This window comes from Acomys minous (assembly GCF_964271855.1).
Source record: "Acomys minous genome assembly, chromosome: 2".
NCBI classification, from domain to species: Eukaryota; Metazoa; Chordata; class Mammalia; order Rodentia; family Muridae; genus Acomys; species Acomys minous.
In genome coordinates, this window is record NC_140484.1 from 135,204,134 (window position 1) to 135,226,799 (window position 22,666).

General features: G+C 39.3%; 2 protein-coding genes and 1 pseudogene across 3 annotated transcripts; 1 reads left to right on the plus strand and 2 right to left on the minus strand.

The window, feature by feature from the left end:
• Nucleotides 1-1,210: 1,210 nt before the first annotated feature.
• On the minus strand, nt 1,211-2,102 carry LOC311578444 (olfactory receptor 51A4-like; annotated as a pseudogene). Its single transcript has 2 exons — nt 1,662-2,102; nt 1,211-1,436 (listed from the first exon to the last, which is right to left on the minus strand). The product of its transcript is annotated as an olfactory receptor 51A4-like (transcript).
• A 6,127-nt stretch (nt 2,103-8,229) lies between these two features.
• On the minus strand, nt 8,230-9,237 carry LOC311578448 (olfactory receptor 51A7-like; the record flags this gene model as incomplete). The annotated part of the gene is made up of 1 exon (XM_084748283.1): nt 8,230-9,237. The coding sequence occupies one exon, from the start codon at nt 9,235-9,237 to the stop codon at nt 8,230-8,232; it is 1,008 nt and encodes a 335-aa protein (XP_084604409.1).
• Nucleotides 9,238-17,768: 8,531 nt separating this feature from the next.
• Nucleotides 17,769-18,728, plus strand: LOC311580915 (olfactory receptor 52R1-like; the record flags this gene model as incomplete). Its single annotated transcript, XM_084752759.1, has 1 exon — nt 17,769-18,728. One exon carries the CDS (start codon nt 17,769-17,771, stop codon nt 18,726-18,728), a length of 960 nt encoding a protein of 319 aa, XP_084608885.1.
• Nucleotides 18,729-22,666: the final 3,938 nt, after the last annotated feature.

Here is a 22,666-nt window from a genome sequence, read left to right on the forward strand (position 1 = left end):
AGTGGGAAAAGTAGAGATTACAGTTCCAGTTGTAATGATCAAAGAATTACATTCAGTGGGAAAAAAAAAGAGATGAGAGACTAATCAGAAAATTAACATTACTTTTATAAAAGCATACACAGTAACCCAGATAGGATGACATTTCCTAACCCGTGTCCATCCACCTTCCATTCAGAACCTTTAGTAACATGATGTGACGATGTGGCTAGAAGGGAGAGCTCAGTATAGCTCTAAGTGTCCAGGCTTGTCTGCTACTAACTGCTCTCTGTGATGTTGTTTGTAACATACCTTAGCAATGATGACTGAAGAGAAAACAGCTTGGATGGCATGCTTCAACTCAGAACTCAAGAATAGTAAGCAGCTCCTACTTTAATGTCTTGTCCTTTTAAAATGTCTGAAGCTTCTCCTCTGGGTCCTCAGTGGTGACTGATAATTCCCCAAGCAGTTCTGAGGCTGTTACCAGCGCACTCAGGGGGGTGCAGAAATAAGTATCAAGGAAAAGAGATCAGTGCTGAGGGGATACATCTGTCTTATCTCTGGGCAAAAGTTAAGCTCATGATGCTAACACGAGTTTAGATTTCAATACTGACTATGAACACCAGACCCACTGAGAACAAGAAGAATATCTCTCCTCTTTTTGTCAGTGTATTCTAGTCCCATAAAACATTTTTTTTTAATTTCAGTGTTAACTGGCAGGATACAGTGAGCGATTCCAGACTGGAGCCCACACTACAGAGGCCACAGGCAGAAGAGACACATTTGTGCCCCTCCTTCCTGATAATAGACAAACAGATTATTGTTATTTTCATTTTCAAAATTAATGTATTTAACAGGAAAACAGGAGTCTGGAGGTGAAACTGATACATGAACAGAAGCAAAAGATTTACACTATCTATCAAATAGAGTTACTGCTAAAGAACTCTGCCCAGTCTGGAATGTGTGCAAATCCTACATGCTACAGAATCATTTTCCTTTCCTTTTGAAAGTGGTGGTTCATTAAGACGCCAGTTTCTTCCAACCAGACTCAACACCATCATCATCAATAACAATAACAGCAGTGGCAACAGCAGCAACAACAAGAAGTCTTTTTCAAATGACAATTGTGACAATAATAGCTGATATTTATTGGGTGGTTAAATTGTTAGGCCCAGTATAAGATGTTTTAAAATTAACTATCTAGTTTAATTCTTACAACAAAACTGGTTGCTGTTCAGTATTCTCTGTATCTTAAGGATAAAGAAACAGAAACAGAACATCCAAATTTATTTAGGGTTACAATTAAAGAGGCACATTTGCCAATGGAGAGTTGGCCTGCATGACTACCCTGGTGGAGACAGTAGGAGTGAGAGAGTAGGTTTTGGTGACAGTACTTCAGTTGTTGCAAGAGAAAGGGAAGTGGAAGGATCAAAAGAACATTTTTGGAAGTCAGAAAGACTCTAATTTAGATAACTCTGGAGATGGTTAACGTACTCTAGTGCCTCACACTTGACCACGTCCCCTGGAGGGGGAGACCTGGTGGCACTCAGAGGAAGGACAGCAGGCTACCAAGAAGAGACTTGATATGCTATGAGCATATACAGGGGGAGGTAATCCCCCTCAGGACCAGTCATAGGGGAGAGGAATAAGGGGAAAATGGGAGGGAGGGAAGAATGGGAGGATACAAGGGATGGGATAACCATTGAGATGTAACAAGAATAAATTAATAAAAAAAGATTGTTCTGCATTTCAAAGGGCTATGAATGGCCACATATCTGTCGAATGCCATTACAGACAACACAGAGGCTTGCTTCAGTGACAGTGAACAGGTGGGCGAAAAACTCCTGGGCAAAGCATGCAGCTGCATGAATTTCATTAATTCCAAGCAAGAATCATCCCAAGGTGGTGGGTGAGGAAGAGGACAGTCCCAGGTCAGAGATGGAGAGGAAGAAACACATGGGCGTGTGAAGGCTTTGCTCTGTCTTGATAAAAGAGAGGGCTATAAAGTTACCCAGGAAAGAGAGAAGGTACACAGATGAGAAAGGGATGGACATCCACATATGACTCTTCTCCAGTCCAGGAATACCAAAAAGGAGGAATCTAAGGGTGTCATTGAGAAGAGACATGCCTCTGCAAGGACACGACCTAGGTGATTACCTTCAAGTAGGTAGGGATATTTTTAATGACGCTAGGACAGAAGATACTTTCTCTGTTGCAGTTCACACCACAGGTTCAAAGAGGACAAGTAGATACTTCTAAGGTCAAATATCTATGTCATATTGTCAATTTATACTGTGAAAGGGAAAAAAACAAATGAGAAGGATGTGGTGGATGTTGTCATCAATTAACATGTATCATTCTGTTATTGTCAACTACCTTGGGCCTAGTGTCTAACAATTCCACACAGTCCATTGACCTCACAGAAAACTTTGCTATTATTTTATATTACCTATATATAAGGACTGGGAGAGAGAACAGAAATCTGTGGGGGCATATCTGGGACAAGGGAGGCTCCTGAGAGTCTATGGGGGTGATCCTAGATGAGAATCCTAACAGGAGGGGATATGGAGCCTGAAGTCACCATGTGTAGCCAGGGAAAACCCCCAGTAGAGGAAGTGGGACACCAACCCACCAATAAAACCTTGGACCCAAAGTTTGTCTTGCCTACAAGAAGTATAGGGGTAAAGTTAGAGCACAGATTGAGGGTGTGCCAAAGCAATGATTGGCTCAACTTGAGAATCACTTCATGGGGAGAAAGCCAGCCCCTGGCACTCTTTTATACTCTGCTATGCTCACAGAGAGGAGCCTAGAATAACTGTCTTCTGAAAGACTTCATCTGGCAGCTGGTGGAAACAGATGGATAGACCCTCAGCCAAACAATAGGTTGAGCTTAGGGAGTTTTGTGGAAGGGTGGGAGAAAGGGTAGAGGGAGCTGGAGGGGTCAAGGACACCACAAGAAGACCTAGAGAGTAAACTAACCTGGGCCCATGGGGGCTCACAGAGACTGACCTACCAACCAAAGAGCATGTATGGCCTGGAACTAGGCCCCCTACACATATGCAGCAGAAGTTCAGCTTGGTCGTCATGTGGGCCCCCTAACAATGGGAGTAGGGCCTGTCTCTGACTCTGTTGTCTGCCTTTGGACCCTTTTCCCCTAGCTTGGTTGCCTTGTCTGGGCTCAGTGAGAGAGGATGTCCTTAGCCCCGCTGCAACTAGATGTGCCAGGGTGAATTGGTACCCATAGAGGTCTCCCCCTTCTCTGAGAAGGGGAGAAGGGAAGGGCGGATGTAAGGACAACTCTGGAAAGAAAAGAGCGAGGGGGCTGTGATCTGACTGTAAAGTGATTAAATAAATAAATAAATGGAAAATAGGTGAGTATAACCCCCAAAAGGAAGATGGAAAAAGAAAAGAAATTCTTCAAAAGACATGCAATTAGTTTTCCAAGGGCATGTGTCTTCGAACAGAAACATAGAACTAAGTTTTGATAGTTGTGATAGTTGAGGTATATTCTTCTTACACAGCATCATCTAGATTGGGCATTCTAAGACTTTTCACTCACACTCCTATTGTCACATGATAAAGTTAGTTTGTGTAAGGAAGCATCCATGTTTGAAAGTGATGTCGAATTGAGTGACATAAAGGTGATGAATCATAGAAGATTTGACAGAATAGGATACACCCAACTGTCGTGAGAAGAGAGAGGAAAGAGGCAGTTTTACAAATAGAGGTGGCAGTTTTTTACCAGGACAGTAATAGAGAGATGGGTTGCAGAGAGAGAACTCAGGTAAAGATGGAATGAGCCAGAAAACGAGAAGAAGCCAGAAGATTAGAGCAGATTGCTGAGTTAGTCTGAGGACAAGCAGGGCAATTCTGGGCAAGCAGATCCTGAGAAGCCAGATTAACTAAGTCAGCTGGCAGAAGAGTTTGAGCCAGAACAGCTGAGTTGAACCAGCCAGGCCAGAGCTCACAAAGAACAAGTAAAGGTGAGCTTATTAAGAAGTAAATCTCAGAGGCTGAAAACATTCTAGCCCTAGGTCAGATAGTACAAAGGCTAGGAGCTTCCAAGACTTGGCCTAGATTAGCAGAAAGAGGCAGTAAGCCTCACAGATAGCAATTGGGCAAGGATAATAAAGTTACTTTTACCTATATTATATGTATATATAATATATTACACATAATATATAAGTTTTTCATACACACACACACACACACACACACACACACACACACACACACACATGTATGGCTTATCAGCTACTGTGGTCCAGCTAGTCCAACAATGGATGTTTATCAAGTAAAGGTCCAAGAAGCCAGCAGTTGTTCAGTCTACCAACTGGATGTCTCAGCTGGTCTTTAGTATAAACCAGAATCCTAAAGATATAGGCTCTTATGCCAGTGAAGAAATAAACTGTGTGCTGGCAAGGCCTCCTGGCCAAGGGGAAGTGATCAAAAGGGTCACCAGAGTTCATGTCAGAGGCAGTGCCTGCTCCCCCACCCATGGACAAAGAGCTGTCCATCCACTACATCTGAAAAGAGGGGATTAGGAGGTCTGCAAGCATTGTTCTTGGTTGGTGCATTAGTTTTTGCAGGACCCCTGGTCAAAATCCAACTGCCTTGATAGTCTCTCTGTGGAGCTCCTGACCCCTCCAGGTCCTCCCATCCTCCCACTCTTCCATACAACTCTCATCACTCTGCCCAGAGTCTGGCTGTGAGTCCAGCATCTGTCCAGATCCCTAGCTGGGTGGAGTCTCTCTGAGGACATCTATGTTGGACGAATATCTACTTGTAAGTGAGAATATACCATGCATGTCTTTCTGGGTTTAGGTTACCTCACTCAGGATGATCTTTTCTAGTTCGATCCATTTGCCTGAAAATTTCAAGATTTCCTTGCTCTTTCATGTTCCAGCACCAAATGCTTCAGTTGCTGTTCCTCATCAGAACAAGACAGCTCCCAGGACAGCTTCGAAGAAAGCTTCTGATCCCAATTGGTCCAGCAGTTCAGACTGTCCCACACAAAACTTCTATTAAGCCTGGAATTTCTCAACATTCAGAAACTGGACCACAAATTATATTCCTAGCTTGTTTAACCATTTCCCCCAATTTTTATTTGGGCACCTACAAAGGTATTATTTGTCCCAAATCAGCCAAAAGAAACCTTAAGTGAATGATGTCCATTTCCCTTATGCGGGCGGGGGTTGGGTAGATTTTTGCTTGTTTTCTTGGGCTATAGATGCTTATTTTCCTTGGGAGTTGGATATAATTTATTATTGGTCTTATTCAGAGAGAAAACAAGGTTGGACTCAGGGATGTCTCTCTTTTCCTTTATCTTTCCTCAGTAGGTATGGAGATAGGGGTTGAAAAGAAAGAAGGGGGAATACAGAAGTACATAATGATGATAGGACAAAAAGTAGATTATTGAATTTACTCCTCAACTTAATGCCTTAATTGTTACTCACAAATAAGATTATTTATAATTCATTGGTATAGAATTTTGTATATTGATTCAAAATAATTTTGATACACTGAAATTAAATTCAAATTTAAGATTATTCTTCATACACACTATATATATTTCTACCCCAATATAAGGTATTGTATGCATACAACTCAAATAGAATACAAGGTTTACTCCCAATACTTTGAAAGTGCTGTTGCAGGCTGTTTAGGATAAGTAAGTTATACAATTGTTAGTTGATCAAATCATCATCCTGTCAACTACTAATCTATTTATATTATAAGAATATATATTCCAGGTTTAATAGATAGGGATGAGTATACAGATAGATAAGGTAAAATAGATAAGAGCTTCAAAAACCTAAGAGGCCTACAACATATGCCAGTTAAAGATGTTTTTACTTTTTTAAAGATTCATTGACAACAAGACAGGTTACGTCCTGGCAACATCCAGATTACCTCAAAGAAGATGATGAGCATCAAAGAACATCCTTATGGAGATGGCTTCAAATGTGGCAAACCAGTCATTGGCCAAAATGAGGACATTTTGGCTACTGACAGAATTCTGCCTAAAAATGGGCAAGCTTGCATGCAGGCATAGTCAGTGCCCAAACTCTGCCAAGACAGGGTAAGCAAGTCCTCAATAGTTCCTGCCTCACAGATATGTCTGTCAAATACACTGGGCTAGAAGCCAGCAAATTGTCTGTAATTTTTTTTTCAGTTTTGAAGATGCTAACATGCACTTCCTGTTTACTCAGGTAATTAATTTTCTACTTTCCCAAGTCTCTGATGGTGTTGAAAATCAGATAGTTTGTTTAGGTGTGTGTAGTCAGTTATTTTTAAATGGGTCATAAGTCACTATATGTTAGCAAGATTGACTATAATGTTTATGCTGATAAAACAGATAACTACACACTTTAAGACTTATTGAATTATTCTATTTAATCATTTTCATGGGATGAAGGAATCTGTCAGTATATTTTATTTGTTTGGAAATGATTTATTATGTTAGAAAAGGAAGAAAAAACATCAACAACATGTCCATTCGCCTCAATTATTTTAAAAATAAAACCACAGTAAGACTGCCATCAATAATGGGAGTACTACTGGCAAAGCTTCACTGGTGTAAAAATGGTCTCCATGACTAATTTACACATTCTCTACATGTACAAAAAAACGCTCATTTCTGTCACATTACATTTTATAGTATTTTATTCTTTGCAGTATTTTCCTTCTAATCTTCACATAGCCAATGTCCAGTAGAATATGAAAAAAAAAAACCCAGCAAATCTTAATATTCCCTAAAATGAAACAGATAAATGAGAAACACACAAAACTTTTATCTCCTGGTAATATCCATCATCATTCTTTCATTTCTTAAATGGAATATTTTCCTTTCTCAGAATTGTCCAGTGGTTTTGCCTGAAGCACTAATGGCAGGTTGACCTTAGGTTCTTTGTAGCCTAGATCAAGGCCATTATTTCCTATTCGATTGCTATCGCTAAGCTCTAGGTTTTTTGCTTGTTTGTTTTGTTTTTGTTTTTGCTTCAGCCCTGTTGACTGGATAGCTCTGAGGGCAGATGTGCAGTCTTGAATCTCACAACTAAAACACGGTCAACATAGAACTAGTCTAGGAAATAATGTTTTCATCCTAGCTCTTGACTTTCTGTCTGCAGAATGTTCATTAAATCAGGTCTTACAACTTTAGTCTCTTGAATCGAATAACTGGGGAGGAATGATATATGAAAAGCTGATTCACTGTGATAATCAAAAGAGGATGTACACTAAAATACATAAACTATATCTTTTACGTATTAGAAATTCACAAAGCAATTCTTATATGTATCAAAAATCTGTTCATTAATTACAGGCTGCTAGCTAGTTCTGGACTGATTACCCTTTAAACATTTGGCATTATTGGAAAGCGTCTCTTCCTTTACTTGAGGTGTATGTGATGACAGATGATATATAAGTAGTAGTTAAGACTTACTTGCAGGAGGCATACAAACATTTTTAACATTGTTTCAATCAAATGCAAAATTTTGAGGCTATATAAGCAAGAAAAAGAGACCATTATATCCTATTTTCCTATCTCAAAGTCTGTGATATCTTAATGATAGAAAGCAATTAACAAAGCATATTTTATTATTATTGGAGCATTGTAATACTCTTCAAACAAACTTTTAAAAAATGTCCTTATTTTCACTTAAATGATTAGAAATTATTATTGACATATACTCTGCACCAGAAATGTCCTAGCCATTAGGTTTGTTCAAGTCCTTTAAATATTTGATTTTTTTTGTATTTGATTTATTTGCTTTACACATAAGAGCCTTACATCTCCAAATATATTCTAAAACACTTTAGAGCTCTTTGATATTTTATCTAAAGTTGCTGATGACTGATGCATGCAGTCACAACAGGTGATAAAAATGGTGACTTTATGAATAAATGTGTGCAAGTTTTTTTTTAAGCAGCACATATCAGTCACTGTTGAAATAGACTCATGATAGCTTTTTACTTTTATATGCAAACATATTATTTTAGTTTTTTGTTGTATAATTCATTGAAAAATCTTTTTATTATATTTGACACTTGACAAAATTGGCTGCACCAAAGAATAGAGAGAGAAGGAAAGAAGTTTAGCTAGCTCTACCCTGATTATAGCCTCTAAACTAATTCCATAGACACGTAACGTAACATAGTGTATCTGTCCCTTTTAATAAAATAATTAGGTTGGCTTACTGGATGCATACAGTATTTCGTTGTGTTCAGGCAGTACTTTTTCATTGTGACCTTTCAATGTCTACCAGTATTCAGATATAGTAATGTAACCCAGGCTTTCATAGAGGCTGGAATTTCCAACCAATGATGTTTCTCACATAATTTTGTTTGAATCAGATTTCTAATCTGCTGACTTTTCACAGAATATACAATGGGATTCATTAGTGGTGGAGCCAGAAGGAAGATATCAGCTATTATGACTCCAATAACTGGAGAAATGTTTTTAGCAAAACGGTGAAGAGCAGCCAAGGTGATGATGGGTACGTAGAAGATGAACACAGCACAGATATGAGAGACGCAAGTGTTAATGAACTTGAGACGACCTTTGTGTGAAGTGATGCCCAGGACAATTTTAAAGATCAGGATGTAGGACACAGAAATGCAGATCAAGTACAACAAAGATAAAACAGCCACAAAAAACCCATAGATCACATTGACCCTGTTGTCAGAACAAGCTACCTTCATGACGTCCTGGTGAAGGCAGTAGGAATGAGATAAGAGACTTTTCTTACAGAATTCCAATCTCTTTAGTATAAAGGGAAATGGTAGAACAACTGCAACACTCAATGCAGCAAATATTAGGCCAGTTTTAAAGACCCTGCTGCCCGTAAGGATGGAGGTGTATCTCAAAGGATTGTAAACAGCTATAAAGCGATCGACGGACATGATGAAAAGCACTGATGACTCCATAGCTGAGAACCCATGAATGAAAAACTCTTGAGCAAAACAGGCATCTGGGGAAATCTCTGTGGTGTTGAACAAGAATGTCCTCAGCATGGTTGGAAGGGAAGAAATGGACAGTCCTAGGTCAGAAAATGCCAGCATTGAAAGGAAATAGTACATAGGTTCATGCAGAGAGGTCTCGGTCTTTATGAGAAAGAGGATGGTGCAGTTGCCCACGATGGCCACAAAGTATACGAGGCAAATTGGAATAGAGAGCCAAATATGAACATGCTCCAGGCCTGGGATCCCAATCAGAAGGAAGGTGGCGACTTCTATGGCAGAGGAATTAGAGACTGGCATGACAGCAAGAGCAGGCACTCAAAACCTGGGTTTCAGAGGAAGGCTCCTGCAGCGACATAAGTGAGTACGCTTTAGTCTGCGCTAGTACAAATACTGACATTCTACACATTTTTTCTGCTACTGCACAAGACCTTTGAAAATAGACCTTAGATGTTTAAAAATACCAGCAAATAAAATTCACCCCAGGAATTACATCAGCAGAACTCAATGAAGTAAATGAAAGTATATCTTCACAAATAATCACCAATAGAGAAATAAATTTTCAAATGCTTATCCTGTCTCAGAGCACAGGCAGCAACAAGGCTCCCAGGCTGAATTACCTTTGATGTATTTATTAGGTTAGCAGCAATACAAGCTAAGAGATCATGTGAATAAGTTTAGGATAAGATAACGACAATAATTTACTATAATTTAATTTGTGGTTATTTTGTAAAATTTAATTTTATTCATTTATTCAGATTACAACTCTATTGTTATGCCATCTCTTGTATCCACCCGTCCCTCCCTCCCTCCCGCTTAATAATATTAATCTATACTATTGTTTCAGGAGATGATCTAAGTGATCTCTACAGGACTGAGTTGTTTTTCGAGGACTGTTATTTGTAAGTAGTGTAGATTGCTATACTTTAATAAGAGGGGAAATGTGGGACATATTTTGCAGATTTGAGACACGACCCTATTCTTGGGCTGCTGTGCTTGTTTCTCTTTCTATCCTAGGCTGATTCTCAAATCATCCCCTGATCAAACCCAGTGAAGCAAGAAGCAGAACCTCAGTGTTCATTCACTGTCTACATGAGACTGTGCTTTACCTCCCTGCTTTGCACTGACAGTGCCCAAGAAAAACACACTTCGTATGCACTGGCAGTGAATGAATCAAGTCAGTCTCAGAGTGGTAGCATCCATGTTTAAACCAAATGACTGTGTAGATTTTGTACAAAACCTGTTGTCACATGGTCGCTCAGATTCCATGAGTTTGTTAGCATTATGGAGTTGCTTTCTCATTTATCAAAAGACGGAAATTGGGAGGCGAAGACGTCAAGTTAATGAGAAGCAAGCTGAGTGAGCACAGACTGTTGAGGCCAAAAACTCGTGGCCATTCTTGTTACTTTCTCAGCAAAGCAACATTGGTGTTTTCATTATCTACAGTCTAAAAAGGTGTTAACATGTCAGTCAATGGCTACCATTACCAATTCTTTCCTCAGACTGGTCCACGTTACCTGGCTTTGAATTTCTTTCTGTGCTTCTCAGTGATCTTGTGGTAGCGTTTGATTGAGTTTCATGAGTTGATAGAACTCTGGGCTTCTCAAAGGCATTTAAAAATGCTTTTAGATTTTTGAAAAGATCAAGAATCTGGGCTTTAGACAAATGACTTTGAGCCCCGGGGTCAGACAAAATGACAAGGCGTTTGCTTGAGGTGCTGCAAAGGAAAGTTGGAACTGTGTCCATGAGGAAGTTTACTAGTAAGTTGCCGTTGGACCAACAGCAAAGAGGAAACTGGCATGGTACAGTCACCAGAGCATCACCGCTGCATGAGAACAGCAGTTTATCTTCTCTTCTGTGTCTAGTAAGCCTCCCCAAAGATGTCCAATTATCCCGCAAAGCTCTGGGGATTCTAACTCAACAGAAAATACCTAGAAGAAATGAGAATTCCCTGCAGGTAAACGCTAAGATGACAATGGAACATTAGCACTGGAAATAGCTAACCACCAGTAGACAGAACCCCAGGAGACAGGCCCCTCTGATTTCAATCACAATCCCCTCTCTTCTAGGATCCCAGTGTGCCATGTAATAGCGGGAAAAAAAACAGCCTACTGATGATGTCTTTTCCTGCCTCTGATGTCAATATTTTTAAGTTACTGGGTTTTCACTTATACATCATGAAGAGTTTGAATTTTTCATTTGATTTTAGAATCTTGAGTAAGAAAATGAGCAAACAACAACAACAACAACAACAACAACAAAACCTCCATACATTTACATCCTTTAAGATTTTTGTTGATTTTCGGTAGGAGGACATTAAACTTCAATATGGAATTTTATAAAAATATGATGTGTAAACCTTATTCCATACTCATTGTGTGTATTCAATTAAAATTTCTGATAAATTCATAGTAACTTTTAGTACACATGCATGTTTTTCTAATCATGCTAATGTTATTATCTCTAAATTGTTACTAATGTTAACATGATATTTCTTTTTCATTTTTAATTATCAGGAATAACATGCATTCTAAAAGCATTTTGTTTAAACTCTAATTAAAATTGTACAATGTAAAGATGACGGTGGCAGTAGAAAGTTGAGACTTGATTCAGAAAAGAGTTTAAGTGAAACTGAACAATCTTCTCAAGAGACTTTATCATTGTGGGATTTTGGTTTCTTTAAAAAGCACAGAGATAGTGTAAGAATGTGCTTTTGTTTTAGTTCCAGGTGTAGGGATGTGTGGCTGCTTCAGACTGTCTGTAGCAGCTGACCGCAGTTTGCCTCCGCCTCTAGTAGAAGTGTGGTTCGCCAGCTACAGATAATTTCTGCAGTTTTGTGATATTTGGAATTCTGGGAACTTTTCAGAGGGTATGTAAATGCAAGGGCCCCAAGAGGCAGGGTTAGTGGTTGGTGGTCATTTAGGAAGGTTGTTTGTGGTTTGTTGTTTGTGGTTTGTTAGTAGCCGTGGTCAAAGAAGAAGCAAAAGGAAAGAAATTAGATTCAGGGATTTTCCTAATTCCTCTCTGCCCTCTCTCCGTGTTTCTTACCTATCTAATATTAGAGGGTGAGACTTGGGGGGTGCTGGTGAAGATAAAGAGTGGGAAAAGAACCCACTAAGTAGCAAAGACTGGCTACAAGTGTTGCCTCAATGTGGGGCTTAAAAGTTAAGGAATAAAATGGGGAATCTGAGTTTAAATGCTGTAGAGGAAATGGCAGAGGAATGACAATATTGATATTTTTTTCAAGAGGCCAGCAAGAAGTTTATTGCAGCTGCTCTTGCTGTGTCCCTGCTTTGCTCTCATATGGGATTTGCTGTTTTATTTCTTTTTCTTCTTCGTATATTTTGTTTCAAAAGAGATTGAAAGACTGGCTGAGAAGTTGGAAAATTGTGGGTGGAAATGGAAGGTTGAAATGGGATAACAAAATGGGTCACTCTGCCCTCTCATTTATGAAAGAGTGGAGAAAAGCTGAAAAACTGGGAGGACAATCTAATGAAATGGTCCATTTTGAAAGAAAGGGTTAATCTTGAACAAACTATGTTGGAGGTTGGTCTCATGTGTTTTGATGCTAATTACTGCTTGCTGTCTTTGCCCCAAGTCTATCTTGCCTAAGAGCCTAACCTATTTAACCAATAAAGGGCCATCGCACATAGGCAGGGCAAATGGGATAGGTATGGCTAAAGTTCCCGGGTGTCGGGAGACGGGGAGAATCTGAGGAAGAGAGACAGGAGGGAAGAAAGGAAAAAGGAGGCTGCACCATTGGGTAGGTGGAAGAGAAACACATGGCCAGTGTGGATGGAGATTTGGCCCAGACGAAGAACATTAGCAAGTATTAGGGATTATGGATGGGAGGTAGCTTAATAGAAATTATTAGAACCAGATGGCATGGGACTGGGACAGGTATCCCATACCTGCCCCACTATGAGAAGTAGTCATCCCTACACAAAGAACTATAAGCAAGTAAACAATGCTGAGAACTAGAGAAATAGTGTTCCCCAAGAAAAAGCACCTCCATTGGTTATCCAACCCCAAACGTTAGCCTTGAAAACATACAAGTAGCATTACACAAGGTGAGCAGGTTATATCTAGGAATATAAGTTAAGGAAAAAAGAAGGCCATAATTTTGAAAGAGAGCTGATGAAAGCAAGCAAGCAGGGATATGAGTAGTGGGGAAAGGATAGGGAGAAATGTCAAATATAAGAGGAAAAATTTAAAAAGACTTAAAATTCTATCAGTTTAGTTGTATCACCAATTATACCTCCCAGGAGGTATTTGGAAATTAATGGCCATTGGGGGAGGGGATGCCATTTTCTTCAGTGTGTAGCCACAGATAGGGTGTCATTGATGAATTAAATTACATCCTACCTACACTCAGGTAAGTAACTTATTAAACTCAGTGGATCACATTATAAAATACATACTAAAGTAGAGTGGAATTTGTGGAGAAGTGGTCTAATGGGAGAGGAAGAACGGGGGGAAGAGTAGGGATAAAAATGACTCAAATTCATGTTATAATGTAAGAAACTATCAAACAGTTAAAAATGCCATGATTTCATACAATTGTTTGACTGTTAAGATTCATTAAAAATGGATACGAAAGTACTGGCACAATTATTATTCTATGAACGTGGTGGCTTAACAAAAGAAATCCCTTTGTCATAGATCCATGGGAATCAAATCCATCACCAATGTGTTAGTAAATGTGACTTATTCTCTTGGTTTTGTGAGAGAAACTCTTGTGTTCTCTCTTAGCTTCTGACAGCTTGATGTAAAACAGCATTTACAGGAACAACACCCTGATCTATGCCTTCTTGTTCATAGTGTGTATGTGCGAGTGTGCACACGAGCGTGCATTTGTGTACAGTCACACACATGTGAAAGTATTTGTATTTAGATAAGTTTTGTGCTTAGATAAGGACTTCAGTCATATTGGACTAGTAATTCATCATACTCTATGAAAAGCCTTATCTAACCACCATCATCATTTGAAAATGGGCCTATTTCAAAATAATGCTACATACTTAGGTCTATCATATGTACGCATTATGATATGCCATTTCACACTATCAAGAATGTAACTAGGCACGTGATTACACAGAGGCTGTGCATTCCGCAACCATGATCTCATAGAATAACAGTGTTACATTAATAACACCTACTTAAAACAAGTATTATCAACACTTCCACACATATACACATATGCTTACACATGAATACCCTTCATATTTATAGGCATATCATTCAGAGTTATATGTAAACATGTGAAATATCAATGAGTGCACATATGCTTAAAATGAGAGCCATAAATACTTCAAGAGAAAATGTAAGTATAAACATAAGCTCATTTATGTAATCCCAACAACACACCTTCTTCTACATCCATTTAAACTTGAAACAAGAAAGGGAGGAAAGTTAGGAGTTAATGCTTCCGTATTTATCTTCTAGTCTCAGAGGGAGTCACTGGAGTCATTATGAATATGAGGCAGTGAATACAGAAAGAGAGGAATAACTAGTGAGTGCTTGAGGGAACAGTTAGACCACACAGTTCTTTAAATAGATCCAGCCCCTTGGTCTCTACACAAGGCTGAATCCCATGGGCTTGTCAGAACTTCTTTCATCATATACAGCTTGTTCAAGGATATAGCAGGACTCTGGGTGAGTTATTCCTTTTGCCTCAGGCATCTTTTAGACATGTGGACTCTTCAAGACCCTAGAAGGCAAAGTGATGTACTACACAGAAAGTACTGACATGATGAGAACACTCTAGAAATTCTGGTTCACTGAGCTACACTCTGAGATGGGGAGAAGATTCATGGCTTCCACTGTGTCAGACCTAGAGAGGTAGGAAGATGCCCTCCAGACAGAAGCTCTCCAGCGACAGACTGATTCTGAGCCTCACATGCTCTTCACTTATTCCTCAGTGAGATTTGACTTTTAATCACACTTTCACTAATGTTTTATGAGCATATGACTTTATTTAATATTCTATTTTGTAGTATTATATAATACACTAGTAATATCTGTATCCTGTAAAAATAATAGAAATATAATTATAGAAGAATAGTGGAACAAGGCAGATTGGGCAAAAGGGAAATAATATTTCCTTATTCTCTTATTTAAGAATGAAAATCTCTACCTCTAACCAAAGAAATATGATAAACTGTTCTCTTCCTAATGAAATTCTTTAGCATGTAACAAAATAACAAGGGATCAGCAAGCTTTCTGTCCGTGAAGCATAGCTTGTACTCGTAAATCCTCAAGAGACCAATTGAGGACCATACCTCCCATTTTAAATTTAGTTCTCAGATCATTTCTGCTATTCTATTGTTTCTCCAAGAAATGAACACGGAGTATTAAGTCACAGAAAACTGAAGAGAATGCATAATACTCATACATGTCTCTTAGCATGGAAGTTCTGGATCTGGGGAAAAGTTTAGATAGAGGGGAAGAGGAACACTGGATTTCCAGTTAAGTTGTGCAACATAGGGCGGGGTCCCATTTTCAAACTATAACATGAGTGTGTCCTTTCCTGAGATAATGGGAAGAAGCCAATAAGAATTCCACCTCAAGCTTGGCATGGTGACACATTTCTAAAACCCCAGTATTTTTGCTTATGAGCCAGGTAGACTATGTAAAATATATCAGTACCCTGATGAGACAGAGGGGTGGGAGAGTGGAGAGATAGAAGAGAGAGAAGGAAGGAAGGAGAGAGGGAAGGAACAAAGGAAGGAGGAAAGAAGGAGAAAGGAAAGAGAAAGGAAGGAGGAAAGACGGAGAAAGGAAGGAAAGAAGGATTCAAGAGAAGTGAATATATTCTAAGAAGCACTAAAAGTCCAACCTAGAGCCTGGTCCAGAGGCTCTGATCCATGGAAGTAGCAAGAATTCTGAGTCTAAATTCTCTAATATGGTATATTGTTTAAGCACTCAGTATATTAGCATTTGTTAGAGGAGGTAAAAAAAAACTTAACTGAGCAATGTGGAGCAAGATTCTCAATTACTCATCACAACAGAGTCAGACAGTGTGTTCCTCAAGGAGCCCTGGTCCAAGAGTCATATACTCAGACAATAATTTCTCATGTGACCATTGACAGATCACTTAATGACTCTGAGCTCTTATTGTTTCTCATGGTGGGTGATGACTGAAACTTTTCATAAGTTAGAAACAATAAAATTTTAGGGGTTTTAGTGAAAGGTCTGAAAAATCCAATAATCAGTCCCTAACAATTAATCACAGATAAGTGTGCACATTGAGAAGCTATGTCTTTCTCACTTAGTCCAGCACCTGGAGGCCAGAATGAAGATGCTCTAGCACTTAGTCCAGCACCTGGAGCACCTGAAGATGCTCTAATTACGCTTGTTTATATCACCTTCAGTCTGTGTTACTGTCCTCACAAACTGAGAGTGACCTACTGGCTTAAACAGAAAATGTGGTACTGTTTGAGGGGATTGAATCTGGTAACAGGAAGCAAGGCAGCGTTCCTGAGCTCCAGGTGATGTGAATAACTCAATTGTCATTGGAGACTCTAATGGATATTTATTTGGGCAATCGCATTATTGTTAGCTAAGAAGTTTGGTTAGCTCTTTGGTGTGGAGAAGACTTCTAAATCCGATCCCCCATTGCTCTCAACCATTATAAATGAAGGGGATTAAGAAGTATATGAACTCTAATGCTGAAACCCTTTTAGGATCCCAGTGACCTATAAAGTGAAATATTGTCAGTTTGAAAACACTGTTAAGGGAGACTGTAAAGATACTATTTTTCCTGGAGGTTTGTGTTATGAAGGAGGTGAAAATGAGGTTCTCAAACACAAGCATGGGGCAGCAAAACCTAACCTAAGAGGTGTTGGGTAATAGTTGAAACATCTGCCACCTCCGTCTCACAGGTAGGTTTCTGTGACTACTGTTTGTGGAGAACTCAGACATCGAAAAACAAGCTACACTAAGCAAGAAAATATAAAACCTGGCACTCAATAAATTCCTCCATAACTTCTAGCATCTGAATAATGCCCTTTACTTGATATTTTTTTCTCATCAGACACATTTACCCAACTTCTCATTATCAAGGAGGGATGCTAGGCTGATGTTAGTTTCAAAGCCATCTCCTTTTATAATTTACCATCCAGGACATTCCTGAATAAACTTCAGACTGCAAATCAAAGGAGGTTGTAGTTTGTATCAGAATAGAGCTGCAGACATGCACTGACATGATGTTTATGCCACGTTCTCAGTATAATAGAAAAAAGCACTGATTTACAGAGAGAGTGAAGCACTAGCAAAGCATAAGTTATTCACGATCTAAGATGTTTATTAAATATACTATGTGTAATTGTAAACTCATGTATGGTTCATCTCCTTCATTAGGCTTAGAACCTAGATGATAACTGTGCTAAATAACCAAAAATAATATGAGAAGTAATTCCTATGGTCCTTTAATTATTGATCCTTTCCTATCATGAGCTACCACTGATCACATGACTCAACACAAAGATAAATGGGACTGTGTGAAAGGTAGATCGAACAATTTGCTAAAGAGAAAAATAACAAAGTTTACTGTAACCAATTTACCATGCTGGTTTACCCTTAGCAGATTCTACTTCCAAGAAATATTTTGTCTTTAGGAAATTTGTCCTTCAACCTACTATGTTCTAATGTTTCCAAATGTAACAAATAATAATAAGATATTAAGCAGCATTATTTTGTGTTACAAAATTTATTTATAGTAAAAGATGATTTAACTACAATACTATTAATTAAGGTTTGATATTACACAAGTGCAGGCAGTCACTCATGCCTTGGCTGTTATAATCCTCAGACATTTCACCACACAGAAAATGACCCATCCTCTCACGCTGGCTTCAAGGAACAGCTCTTCTCATTCTTCGTTCTTCATCTTGCTTGGAATCCCAGGGCTGGAGAATTATCAGTTTTGGGTTGCCTTTCCATTCTGTCTCATGTATTTTGTGGCTGTGGCTGGAAATATCACCATCCTACACATAATCAGAATTGACCACACCCTGCATGAGCCCATGTACCTCTTCCTGGCCATGTTGGCTACTACTGACCTGGTCCTGTCCTCTTCCACACAACCTAAAATGCTGGCCATACTCTGGTTTCATGATCATAAGATTGAATACCATGCCTGCCTCACCCAGGTGTTCTTCATCCATGCCTTTTCTTCTGTGGAGTCTGGGGTGCTCATGGCCATGGCCTTGGACCGCTATGTGGCTATCTGCTTCCCTCTCCGACATTCCAGCATCCTGACCACATCCGTAGTCATCAAACTGGGGGCAGCTGTCATGGTGAGAGGGCTGCTGTGGGTGAGCCCCTTCTGCCTCATGATCTCCAGGATGCCCTTCTGCCCCAACAAGGTCATTCCCCAGTCCTACTGTGAGCACATGGCTGTGCTCAAGTTGGTGTGTGCTGATACCAGAGTCAACCGTGGATATGGGCTCTTTGTGGCTTTTTCTGTGGTTGGCTTTGATGTAATTGTCATCGGTGTATCTTATGTGATGATTCTGAGAGCTGTGCTGAGGCTGCCCTCAGGTGAAGCCCGCCTCAAAGCTTTTGGGACATGTGCTTCTCATATTGGGGTCATCTTAGCCTTATATATCCCGGCCCTTTTCACCTTCCTCACCCACCGCTTTGGGCACCATGTGCCCCGAGTTGTACACATCATGTTTGCTAATGTCTATCTGCTGGTTCCTCCCATGCTCAACCCCATCATATATGGAGTTAGAACCAAACAGATCAGGGACAGGGTTATCCAAGGCTTTTGTGGGAAAGGCTCTTGAACCAGGGATTACAGCATCCCATGTCTTCAGTTACCCACAATGATGTGGCCACAAATGAAAAACAGTTCCCAGGCTAAATTTATATCACAAGATCAAACCTATGAGAAGAGCTATCCTACAGGCTGAAAACTTTCCAGAACAAGGAAAGTGAATTTTATGGCACACACAGACAGAGATTTGAGAGATGTGATATGTAATACATTCTTAGTTGATGTTTATTCTTCATGAAAGAAAAAATTTCAAACAAAATTTCTTTATTGACTCCAGTTTTTTGTTCAAGTTGATAATAAATCAGATATCTCAATGTGCTTTGGAAAGACAAATTCACTGTGGATTTTTTCTGGCAAAGTTTAATTTTAGTTATTGTTATAATGACTTTTTATTCTGTCTTTTCATTTATATAAGAACTTGGTTCCTTAGTATATGTCATTGACTTTAAAACTTGGAAACTTTTTTTTTTAGGATAATATGCTTATTTTTATTTTTTTCGAGTTTCCAATTATTTATTTATTTATTTTTATAATTTATTCAAATTACACCCTGAGTGTTGTTGTCCTGTTCCTCTTATCTTCCATTCCCACCCTTGCTCCCTCTTCTGCCTATTCCCCTCCCCTAGACCTCTGATAAAGGAGTACCCTCCTGCCCCAACTGTCTGGTGACAGCTTATTAGGTCTCATCAGGATAGCCTGCACTCCCTTCCTCTGTGTCCCCACTAGGCCATCTTGCCAAGGAGAAGTGACCAAATAGTGGGTATCCAAGTGCATGTCAGAGGTTCAGTAGCAGTGCCCCCTCCCTCCCAGCCTCAATGTAGACAATGGTCAGTCCATCGGATGGTTACATCTGAACAAGGGCTGCATGCCTTGTCCTTGTCTGGCGCATCAGTTTGGGCAGACCCAGTTGTGTCCAGATCTGCAGCCCTTAATGAATACTTGGAAACTTTTAATCTATTAAATCGGTAAATATTTTACTGGATTGCCATGGTTTAAATATATGGTCATATAATTTTAAAGGTATGGAGCTGGATGGTGGTGGCACACGCCTTTAATCCTAGCACTCAGGAGGCAGAGGCAGCAAGATCTCTGAGTTCGAGGCCAGCCTGGTCTACAAAGTGAGTCTAGGACAGCCAAGGCTACACAGAGAAACCCTGTCTTGAAAACCAAAACCAACCAACCAACCAACAAACCAAACCAAACCAAACCAAAACAATTTTAAAGGAACGAAGACATTTCATCTAACAGTTAAAAATATATATACTTCTTCAATTTTATTTTATTTTATTATTTTTATTTTTTCCTTTTTTTATTAATTTATTCTTGTTACATCTCAATGGTTATCCCATCCCTTGTATCCTCCCATTCTTCCCTCCCTCCCATTTTCTTCTTATTCCCCTCCCTTATGACTGTTCCTGAGGGGAATTACCTCCCCCTGTATAGGCTCATAGCGTATCAAGTCTCTTCTTGGTAACCTGCTGTCCTTCCTCTGAGTGCCACCAGGTCTCCCCCTCCATGGGACATGGTCAAAGGTGAGGCACTAGAGTATGTGAGAAAGTCATATCCCACTGGCCACTCTACTGTGGAGAATGTTCTGACCATTGGCTAGATCTGGGTAGGGGTTTAAAGTTTTACAGCCTGTATTGTTCTTGGCTGGTGCCTTAGTTTGAGCGGGACCCCTGGGGAAGAGCCTGGAACATATTGGCACAGGAGACAACTTCCTGAACAGAACACCAACAGCCCAGGCATTAATGTCAACAATTAATAAATGGGACCTCATGAGGCTGAGAAGCTTCTGTAAGGCAGGAGACACTGTCAAGAGAACAAAGTGGCAGCCTGGGAAAAGATCTTCACCAACCCTACATCTGACAAAGGTCTAATATCCAAAATATATAAAGAACTCAAGAAATTAAACACCACCAAACCAAATAACCCAATTGAGAAATGGGGCTTGGAACTAAACAGAGAATTCTCAACAGAGGAATATCAAATGGCTGAGAAACACTTAAAGAAATGCTCAACCTACGTCTTCAATTTTAAAATCAGCTGTAGGAGTTCTCTGGTGGAATTTTGGGAGTCGCTTATGTACACTATCATATCATCTGCAAATAGGGATAATCTGACTTCCTTCTTTCCCATTTGGATACCTTTGATCTCCTTTTGTTGTCTTATTGCTCTGGCTAGAACTTCAAGAACTACATTGAAGAGATATGCAGAGAGTGGACAGCCTTGTCTGGTCCTCAATTTTAGAAGAATTTCCTTGAGTATCTGTCCATTTAATTTGATGCTGGCTATTGGCTTGCTGTATATCGCCTTTATTATGTTTAGGTATGTGCCTTGTATCCCCGATCTCTCCAAAACTTTAAACATGAATGGGTATTGGATTTTGTCAAATGCTTTTTCTGCATCTAAGGAGATGATCATGTGGTTTTTCTCTTTCAGTTTATTTATATGTTGGATTACATTGATGGATTTCTATATGTTAAACCATCCCCGCATGCCTGGAATGAAGCCTACCTGGTCATGGTGAATGATGTGTTTGATATGTTCTTGTGTTCATTATCATCTGTCATACTCTATTGCAGAAGACAACATATATCTGAGTCATAAAACAGAGAAATCAATGAGGTATTGATATGAATGCTTCATTCCTTTTGGCTATCTTTCATTGATTAGAAAATGCTAGCCATAATGTTACTCACCTATGAACACGATGAGCTACAACAATGACTATTTTGGCAAGATATGCCCACTGTTCGAATGTTATTGGAGTAGCCAATTGCTTTCTGATCATATTTAAGGTCCTTTCCACTAGATAGAACCCATACCTGGCAACATTATTGGGGCCAAACCCTGTGGCTAGGTGTGTCGTAGGCCCCAGAGGAGAACCTATAATTATTCTGCTAAAAAGGCATAATATTAAAATGACTTCTATTGCTTATTGCTGTAACCATAGATTAATGCATTTACCATCTCTGATAAGAGAAGTTTCAACTTGCAGTGGATTGCAATGAAAGGAGACCCTATAATTGGTTTTCATTCAGAGAATAAAAGATTATGGAATACTAAGTCCTAAATGGGACATCTAGATAACAACCTACCCCATAAAACTCAGGCATCATCATAGAAGACAGTGTTGAAATATTGTGTGAGCCAGAGTTGATGATGAATAACTGCAAGGAAACAGGTTTTTTTTGTAGACACAACAGAGCACGTATGAATTCACAGTGAGTGTGACAGAATGAATGCACAGGAAGCAGAGCACATCAGTATAGAGAGGCATCAGTTGGTTTGGTTCATGTGTTTATCGTTCAGGACTTCTGGGTACCACTGTTTATTAGACTTAATAGCTTACTAGCCTTCTGGGACTCAATGGTGATACCTTACATCTTTATATATGTTGTTTGTCTGTTGTCAGTTCCCCCAGAGAGCTGCACATCTTACATATAATCCCACAGTTCAGTTCAAATGTACTAAATGTACCAGAGATCCCAGCATGATAGCCTACTCTACTTCTGCTAGCAAAGACATAGAAGGTTCGAGTTTCCACACATCCTGGGTAAGATAGACAAAGATGCTCACTGTGCTGACTTTGTACTTTGTTTATTACCTACACATAATATTCAAACAGGCATATAGAAAAATCAAGTAATTGTATATTCTATATTCTATGCTGGGGGATCCACACTAGTTTATAGTGGTATGTTGTAATTATTCCTCTCAGAGTTGAAACTAATGAAATCAGAGATTTAACAAAAAAATAAAAATAAAAACTTGACAACATGGTAAAGTAAAAACAGATTACAAGGTGTTTATCGGCATAAAGCAAATCCCTGCTAAATTTGCCTGAAAAATCTGAACAGGACAAGTAATATTGGTACTATTTGATTTTTAGTCCTCTTAGAAATTAATTACATAATTTATAATTTGAACTAAACATGGCTATGA